This window comes from Atta cephalotes (assembly GCF_000143395.1).
Source record: "Atta cephalotes unplaced genomic scaffold scaffold00001, whole genome shotgun sequence".
NCBI classification, from domain to species: domain Eukaryota; kingdom Metazoa; phylum Arthropoda; class Insecta; order Hymenoptera; family Formicidae; genus Atta; species Atta cephalotes.
Genome location: NW_012130065.1, coordinates 13,916,866 through 13,926,520, shown reverse-complemented (window position 1 = coordinate 13,926,520; position 9,655 = coordinate 13,916,866). Strand labels below are relative to the sequence as shown.

General features: G+C 30.4%; 2 protein-coding genes across 2 annotated transcripts; both read right to left on the bottom strand.

The window, feature by feature from the left end:
* Positions 1-537: 537 nt before the first annotated feature.
* Positions 538-3,709, bottom strand: LOC105627507 (serine/threonine-protein kinase STK11). The gene is made up of 6 exons (XM_012208790.1): positions 3,366-3,709; positions 3,085-3,205; positions 2,014-2,199; positions 1,647-1,783; positions 1,231-1,574; positions 538-1,039 (listed from the first exon to the last, which is right to left on the bottom strand). Exons 1-6 carry the CDS (start codon positions 3,707-3,709, stop codon positions 876-878), a joined length of 1,296 nt encoding a protein of 431 aa, XP_012064180.1. The 3' UTR covers positions 538-875.
* A 394-nt stretch (positions 3,710-4,103) lies between these two features.
* LOC105627518 (pre-rRNA-processing protein TSR1 homolog) lies at positions 4,104-8,071 on the bottom strand. Its single transcript, XM_012208802.1, has 12 exons — positions 7,960-8,071; positions 7,501-7,774; positions 7,152-7,398; positions 6,812-7,009; positions 6,490-6,720; positions 6,004-6,172; positions 5,708-5,911; positions 5,399-5,622; positions 4,899-5,162; positions 4,680-4,790; positions 4,358-4,565; positions 4,104-4,259 (listed from the first exon to the last, which is right to left on the bottom strand). The coding sequence occupies exons 1-12, from the start codon at positions 8,069-8,071 to the stop codon at positions 4,141-4,143; spliced, it is 2,361 nt and encodes a 786-aa protein (XP_012064192.1). The 3' UTR covers positions 4,104-4,140.
* Positions 8,072-9,655: the final 1,584 nt, after the last annotated feature.

Sequence of the window (9,655 nt, the reverse complement as noted above, 5' to 3'; positions counted from 1 at the left end):
TTTAATTACTTACTTACTAGTTATAATATAACTACGAGTAGATATATAAATAATTAATTAAATAATATTATTATATATATATATAGTATATTATATATATATATATATATATATATATATATATATATATATGAAACTAATAAATCATAAAATTAATACTTTATTATTAATTTCTTACTTTTAATCACTTAAATTTTAACAGTAATGCGAACTTACATAAGATTGACCGTCTTTAATAGTATCTCATAGATGGTATCTGTAAAATAGAAACACGTAAACATTTTCAACGAATAGAAATTAAATTATAAACTTATAAATTTAAAAGAATCACTGTGCTATCGCTTCAATAATTAATTAACTCAACTGTATTTTCCTAATGTAATGCTTTTAGATAGAATGGCAAGTCGAAATATCGTACATATTGTATACATATATTCGATCATGTCCAGTTGGCCTCACAAACGTTAGATTTATTAGGCCTTACTTAAAGATAAAGGTACAATTGGAGATCTTACGACAAATAAAATGCTAAACACAGACGATTAATAACTTTATTAATCGCGTTGTCAATATGGCACCAAAATGAAATGTGACTTTGATTGGGCATCTCCTAGGCATTGAACGATCAATAAAGATGTCACTGAATTATTCGCTACACGATTTAATCTTAATATCACAATCTTTACATCCGACACTTTTGAACTGACTCTGTCAAATGCTTTGTGTCTCATTCACGCTGCTAGATTAGCTACATTACATATGTGTCTCGCATGCTTTTCATTCTTTAAGCTTTCAGTCATCTCCATCAGAGAAACTTTGTAACTGACACAGTCAGTGAGATACAAACAACAAAATATGCGACACAATTAACAAAATCACGATGGCTTGCAGGATGGAAATCTTTTAATACTAATGCATGAAATTGGCTTACGCCATCTCCGTTTGTTTTGACTGTTTGTATTGCATTTGGTGTGATGACTGTTACACGTGGTTTTTCGATCCTCGCTAATGCGATCCAATTCTTGAAGTCTTCGCTCTTCTAAAAAAAAAGAAATTTTTATGAATATTTTTCTATATGTTTTATGATAATTTTTCTATATGTTTCATAAAAAAATAGTTCAATTATGCTGAAATTTTGCATTGTTGCCATCACTGGAAAATAATTTCTTAAACGAGCTTATTTTTGAAAAGAAAAAATATTCATATCACTAGCAAACGTAATAAACTTACCATTCAACTGATGTTCCGTATAGTATACGGGATTTTCATCGACTCCATAATGATATTCCATCAAGTATGGCAAGACAGTCATGCTGTGGCAGCCATTGCTTTTAAGAGGAGGTATAGATACTTGTTGTTGTGTTTTAGGGTGCTCACACATGGTCCACGCGTGTCTTTTTACCTGTTGTAATGTAAATCTCTTATCCGCATCTTTCTGCAACATTCCTTCTATGAGCGACTTTAAAGGCTCCTCTATTTCTTTTGGTACAGTATATTCACCCCTTCCAATGTTTTCGTATAATTTATATATGTTATCTCCCTCGAAAGGATATAAACCCGTGGTTATATTATACCTGTAAAATATAGATACACTGAAAAATATAGATTCTGATCTTTGGATAATGCCGTGTACAAGCAGTACTTACAATGTAACTCCGCTACTCCATATGTCTACTTTAAAACCTGAGAAACTTTCGCAGCCGTTTGCGATTTCTGGTGGCTGAAATGCTGGGGATCCTTGACCTATCGTACATGTATCGTCTTTGGAAAACATGTCTAATGCCTAGTAAAGTGGAGAGGCATAATCATAAATGGAAATGAAATATGCACAGTTGCAATGTATATTTGTATTCGTATTTTTAACATTTTTTCTAAATAAATATATTCTGTTCATCAATATTTTTTTCATTATTATAATAATTTTATTTATTATAATAATTTTTCATTATTATCGGTTTTTATAAATTAATAAAAAGTTTGAATAAAATAAAAAGTTAAAAGATAATGGAGTACCTCTGCAACACCAAAATCACTAATCTTCAAAGTACCATCTAGGGTTAATAACAAATTTCCAGGTTTAATATCTTTGTGGACTATTCCCTTACTATAAAGATATTCTAAACCATCCAACAATTGACAGAAGTAATCATGTGCCTGCCAAAGTGGAAGCTTCTTGGTGGGCGTACTTTCCAACATGTCCTGTAAAGAATCTAATAAATAGAAATCTAGTTGTTGTTAATTCATGCAAGCCATTGTTACAGACGTCAAAATCGAAAAGTTTAATATGGTTTAAAGTTTAATATAATTTTTTTCTTCTTCTCATTAAAATTTCATTGTGTTTTTGAAACAGCACAATTATTATTACACAAAATACTTATAATAAAAGTAATAAAAACTTGGATATTATTGTAAATTATTTACTTGCAATTTGATTGGTTTTAAAATATACCATTTAAGATAAAAATGTAAAATATATTTGTAATTAATTAATTACAATCGTTAGTATTAGCGTCATATCATTTGAGTCATACAACATTCATTCAGCTTTTACAAAATCAGTATAAAATGAATAAAATTCAATATGAAATTAAGCAGCTTTCTTGTACAAAGTATAACTTTCTCTCGAGATACTTGCATATAATTATATGAATCAAATATAAAAAGTATAAAATAATCCTAATTAAATGTGATAAAAAAAATATGGAAGCACATACAATTTGCAATGTTTTTTTAAGCTCCCTATCATTGAAAATATTAGGTATGGGAAAAAGTTCGTGGCGTTTTTCCCGTTAGATGGCATTAAAAAAACGCCATGAACTTTTTCCTCTAATAATAATCAATATGTAAAACTCAAGATTTATAGGATGGGCTGACACAAAAGCATACAGCAGATAGAATGTGTAACCTGAAATAAATCCATGTTTCTTCTGATGCTCATAACTAAAGTAGAATAAACAATCATTTTATATAAATGCTAAATCGATATTATCTCCTGAATTTGACAACTCATATAAAATATCCAAACTAGCCTTGTGTATCTAATAATTTAGAGTAATAAAAAACGATACTCGTATGAAAATTTACCTGTAATCCACATACACAAAATTCCATAACTAGATACATCTTTTCTTTTTCGTCACTGTATAAAACGTCTACGAGATTTATTACATTTTTATGTTTTAATATTCTTAACAATTTTATTTCCCTGTAAAATATCAATTATTAAAATAAACACAAGAAATGCAAGGAAAGATATCGCAACAAAAAAGCTATCTTGTCAATATTTATACGCGTAATAATAAAAAATTTATCCATAACGCGCATACCGATATAACGTTCATAAAAAATACATTTGTCGTACGCACCGTTGAACATTCTGTTCCCCGTTCGGTATCCTTCGAAGTTTTCTTTTCTTCAGTATTTTAACCGCTCTGCGACAAAGCGTCTGCGAATCCAGTACCTCTTTCACCTTCCCATAACTACCTTCACCGAGAACATCACCCATGACATATTTACCGATAAATTTACATTTTTTTCTTTTTTCTTCATATATAATTTGATCCGAGTCGACTCTGTGAAAAAACATGTTAACCTCGTCCAAATCATAGTTTGGATCGTCATTGATCCACATAACCGGTTCGATATCACGCAATATATCATTTTCTACTTCCTCTTCGTCAGGGTCGCATATCGTTATTTTATTGTCCATTTTTACTCCGCTAGAGAGTTTATAAACTATTAGGATAGAAAGATCACACGAGTGATTTAACCTAAAATACAACCGGCAATCATTGTTATGAACACTGGTGTTACTGATGGTTGAAAGGTGGGGGTGGAAGGGCGCAGTGTTACCAGATTGAGGACGCGGCTCACGCGAGAGTCGCGCATGCTCGATTGTATTCAGCGAAGCGAACGCCATTTTTCTAAGCAATTTCAAATACACAAAGCATACTGGAACACAATTGTCGATATTAGTCGCTTTATTTCAAACTGGTAATATTAGCGTAAAAAAAAATGATATTCTTAACATTTATATATTCTCTTAAAATCGATTTTATAAATCTACATTTTTCACTAACAGAATGTAGAGTAAATTTATAGACTATTTCAAAGATGAACAAGACCAAATAATTTTTATTTTTATTGATTCATAAGTTCGTAAGTCCATTTTGGAAAAACTCGTTTATACAAATTCATCAACACTGTATCTTGAGATTTTAGTTGACCATTGAAGATGCACTTCATGTGCCCATGTGTACCTATAACAAAATCAGGAATATATATATTAATTAGATTAGTAAATATAAATGCAGCAAATAGTATAAGATGCAATTGCTTTGGTAGAATCAATTTTTACCTAAAGGTTCTTTTATGTGGCCTCTACGTCCATATTTTGTCCTCATTTGGACTGGTTTGAACCATTCGATATCCTCTCGGTGAAAGAACATAAAGCGTATAACCACTGATTTCTTATTTACTTTGTATGGATGACCACTCAAAACTACTCGTTTTAAAACAATTCTGTTGGGGTCACAAGATAACACGCTACCAGTTGCAATTAATTCCTAAAATGTCATTTGAACTTGATAGCAGCACATTATATCTCATTCTCGTATAGTACAACTCTAATACAATACTAATAACATACAATACTAATAATATAAAAAAAATATACATACAAGTTTGCCACTTTTACTCTCGACATAACAAAGAATTGGACATGGTGAAAAAGTAACGGGTGCGTACATACTCGCCACAACTGTAGTTTCAGGATGAAAGTATCTCTCGTACTAAACATATTTAAAACATAAATTTAACACGAAATTTAAGACGAAGTACTGTAATATTTCTTTATATTATAAATCATGTTTCAAATACAAGATAAAAGTGCATCTTACCTTATGCTTAGTACCATTCGTATGTTGGCTGAATATTGGACATGTCGTAAATCGTCTAAATCCACACTGAAATATCAATCTTTCCTTTGATTTGATTGAATGCGTATAATTGTTCGAATGTTTCAATACGACGTTTAAAAGAGACATTTTATGTTCATACGGAAGTAAACCGACCACTATTAATGGCTTATTTTCTATTATAGCGAATGCCTTGAAAGTTTCTTTGCTAACACGAGCGATACAAACTTGTATGTAACATCCTGGCTGAAAACATACATACATATACACGTATATAGAATATCCGAAAGATAGATTTCTGAGATTATTTTGAGATAAAAATCCGAGTATCAAAATGTCAAGACTATAATTATTTTTTATTTATAAAACACACACGCGCGCACGCACATATATAGCAGTCAACTGAAGCAGCTCTATATATATATATATATAGAGTGTAATAAAATATATATATATATATATATATAATTGTCAATATATACCATGACTCCTTCGACATCTTTACATTCTTTGTAAATACGTTTTCGTCTGCGATCATAATCGGAGAATTCAATTATCCGAGAATAATCAACGGGAAGATTTTCTTTTGGATCCCATGGACTAGTACGGAACGATTCAAGACCTCGATATTTTTGGAATCTTATTTTAGCCAAGCTGTCCTGAGGTGTATCCACTTCATCAGGAAATTGTACGTCCAATTTTGCTTCTGTATTTTATTAAAATATTATTAAAACGATAATGAAAGATGGTACATTTTTTTTACATATGATAATACATATAATTATAGTAACCTTTAAACTTTTCCATGGCTTGCTTTTCTTCATTCATATCGATATCTTGATCATAACGTTCCTCATCCAATGCTTCCGATATCGTAATACTTTCATATTGTTCATCATCTTCCATATCTTCACTACTAGCTGCTTCAGATTTTGCCTCTTCCACATCCATGTTGTCTTCTAAATCTTCATTTTCTGAACATATACCCAGGCTTTCTACATACAAAGGAACAACATATATTTTTGAAGTAGGATTAAATAATTTTCTAGAAGGAAAAAAGGAGTAAAATCCATAAAATCCATGTAACCTCCATCTTCATCTGGTATCCATGCAGCTTGATATTCAGAGGTTCCTTTTGGTACAACCTTTACAATTTTTCTCTTTCTATTATTTGCTGCTTCAGCCAATTCTTCTTTCGTAGGCCATGTTTGTTCAGCATCCATTGGATCAGGAATATATTCGCTCTCAAGAGATTCCTACAAATTTTAATATTTTAAACATGTACTGACATTATTATTATTGCTATTAAAGTTACATATAAATATATTAGCACATATAAATCACATAAATTATTATAAATAATTTTGACATGTCTTTACAAATATGCCTTGATAATTTTTTACTTTCTCTATCTCTCTTACTTAATATAGATACTATTCAAATGTTCATTTTTAACATTAAAAAATTAGTAAGAACACTAATACTTGTTTGAGAATACTTTTTCTTGGTGACCTTTTTAAAAGATACAATTCAAAAGATACAAATCATTAATATTAAAATATGTGTAACAAACCTGTTTTTCTGGATCCGCAGTTAAAATCTCAGTTTCATTTCTCCATTTCATTTTACTATCAGAAAAATGTCTCTTCTGCTCATGTTCAATTAAATACGGATCCCTCAATGTTTTGATGCAAGACATTTGAAAGTTTCCAAAATCTGATATATAAATCAAACTATTGACACATAATGGTGTCGCGCCTCGTAAATATCCACTGACCATGAGAGTTCCAAAATCAAGAGAATCCTGTCAAAATAAGCATTAAATGATAAAGCATTAAATGATATTCAATTTACTTTTTATATATTTTTAAATATGTATTTAAAATTTTACATACTTCATCACATTCAAAGTAGACTTCCTCAGCCAAAAGATGTGGTCTTATGTCTTTATAAAATAAACTTCTTTGCTTTTGTAATCCAGCATGGCGTAACATATTTAAGCAATCAGCTGTAGTATCTAATTCAAATACTTTTTCTGCAGGAAGCCATTTTGAAATTGTACGTTGTATAGATTGTTTATATTCTTGACGTTTCTATAATATCATTTAAAATATATCAAAGAATAATAAATAAGTAATATGTTTGATAAAAATTTACAATGTTTTTGCAATATAATTAATTTACATTATTTTCAAAGGTTTTTAAATTATTAAAGATTTTTGTATTATTGCTTACTTTAATATGAAGCGTTTGAATATTATGCACTGCAATTATGGTAGACGATAAACCTTGAGCAAGACAAGACGTAATAATTTCCTTGCCCCAATCATCTATAATTTGTCCTTGCTTATTATCATTTCCTTGACTTGCAACAGAAGTTACAAAGAGTATTGTGGTAGCAACTTTGGCTGCATCTAATGTCGCAAAAACGTCATCTATTGGTGGTACAATAATAGAAAACCGTTGTTTCAGCCTTGGTATACTAAATAAATACAAATATAAATTTAAAAAATTAATAAATGCCAAATTTTTAATTTATTATTTAATGAATATAAGAAAACAAATTCCTTCATCCACAGTGTACCTAATATGGATTATTCCATTTGAACTAGTAGCAACATTAGCAGTTTCATCCATATTAATTACAACAGATACAATGTCCTTTATATCTATGTCATTTTGCAGTGGTATAACACAGATAAGGATAGGTGCTGAAAAAAAGCCACCAAGATTTCTTTTCTGTGCCAATACTTGTTCGCGTTTCTTTTTTCTGTGTTGCAACAATTGATTTCTACGTGCATTCTTCCGCAGATTTTTCTCAAAATGTTTAGACGACTTTCCGATAATACTTTGTTTACCTAGGCAAGAAAAAATGAAATATATTCTATTTAAAAACAAACAAAAAATATTCCATAAAAGTATGTTTTAAACATTGATATAGAATTTGTTATTGCATTCAGAAAGAAAGAATTGTTATTAATTGAATAACATGAAAACATAATTTTGTTACAAATTTGTCACTAATACATTACAGAAAACTTACTTTTGAAATCATTATTGATGGAACTTTTACTGCGATGTTTTCCAGTCTTGTGTTGTTTATTAGATTGCTTAAGTGCACCTGGCCGATGTGTCTCTTGTTTTATCGTACTCATTGTAAATATCGTAAAGAGACACTACAACTGTAGTCCAGAAAGAAAATAATTATTAATCGCCATGCGGTTACAATAAATCGGAATATATACATTAAGCAAGGTGTATTTTCACGAGCTGCTGAAGCTGAACAGCCAATCAAATGCTTGCCACAAAGTTAGTGGACTGAACATGGCAGCAATCATGCCAATCATATTCCTTTTTTAATTTGGTGCAATGTATTGACTAGTCAAAGAGCAGTTAGCATGTTCTAGACAACTGCATCCTTGGGAATGGAATACCTTAAAGTATTTTTAGAGGCTTTGCACAATAAAAGGAAACAGGGAACAGAGAATTAGAATTTCAACCTATCAGAAATCATGTATTGTGGAATACATAGTTTCTAATAGGTTGAAATTCTTAGAGGCTTCGCACAATAAAAAGAACAGGGAGCAGAGAACAGAGAAGAATTTCAACCTATTAAAAATTGTGTATTCCACAATACATGATTTCTGATAGGTTGAAATTTTTATTCTCTGTTCCTTGTTTCTTTTATTGCGCGGAGTCTCATATTGTGCGGAGTCCCTTATGGCAGTAGCTGTTTTCTAGCTAGGACTGTGTTCCACTGTGTAAAGTACTTGTTGGAACGCAGTTTAGTTTTATAGTGTAATACCAGAATGCATTGCAGTCTTTCATTCTTATAATTATATTTAGCGTCAATAATAGATTTATGATTTTTATTTAGACTTAAGTTATAATTTTCTCAAAATTGACGATTTTTGAAGATTTTATTGCAAAATAAGTACGGTTATGAAATAACTTTTTGAAAAGTTGGTAACATTGACATATTTTACATGCTCGTAGCTTTTTACTGTGTCGAACAGTGTAACACTGTGTCATAGTTGAAACACTTTGTGTAAGATACAGTGTTACCTGTATACATTGTTGGAAAACACTCAGTGTCGAGCATCGAGTATCGTGCTTGCTATTAGTCAATTTTTAATCACGTGATCTATGTTTAGCGAATAGTAAGCTCACAATGTTCGATCGTTCCTATGTAATGGCACCTTTATATTCTTGTATCATGAATGTTACTGCGCGTGCGAGGAGACAATGGAGTGGTGGGAAAAAATCTCCAAAAATCTCTCTGGTATCACTGGTTAGCCTCGTCCGAACTGGTCTGGATATGAATACGATGCTCGATTTTACGTTTACCGCATGGTATACAACATAAAATCGTGTATTTCGTACAAATATAGTTTTTTTTTATTATTAATGTAAAATATGCTGAACTGCGATTATAAGCAACCATTGTGAAAAAGTGTATTTATTAATGAATGTGAATATTGTATCGACTGTACCGACGTCTGCTAATATTCGATTCGTTTTAGGTTATAACATTTATTTAAGCTAAATTGCTCTCTCGATAATGATTATTTAATACGAACTTATCTCGGCGATGCAAAATAACTATACTCGCGCTATCGAATATCTCTAACTTGTACATTAGTGGATATTTAACGTTCTCAACGCATTATTATGGTTATGTGAGTACATATGTGTATATATATATATATATATATATATATATATATATATATATATTA

Bases quoted from the DNA above. Each gene is read 5' to 3' on its own strand.
- LOC105627507 (XM_012208790.1), bottom strand. From the start codon at position 3,709: ATGGACAATAAAATAACGATATGCGACCCTGACGAAGAGGAAGTAGAA. The intron at 2,200-3,084 runs GTAAATTTTCAT...GATTCTTTACAG, and splicing joins TTTGTGTATGTGGATTACAG to GACATGTTGGAAAGTACGCC. The intron at 1,575-1,646 runs GTAAGTACTGCT...TATATTTTACAG, and splicing joins TGGAGTAGCGGAGTTACATT to GTATAATATAACCACGGGTT.
- LOC105627518 (XM_012208802.1), bottom strand. From the start codon at position 8,071: ATGAGTACGATAAAACAAGAGACACATCGGCCAGGTGCACTTAAGCAA. The intron at 7,399-7,500 runs GTACACTGTGGA...GTATTTATTTAG, and splicing joins AATGGAATAATCCATATTAG to TATACCAAGGCTGAAACAAC. The intron at 6,721-6,811 runs GTATGTAAAATT...TTATTTTGACAG, and splicing joins TCTACTTTGAATGTGATGAA to GATTCTCTTGATTTTGGAAC.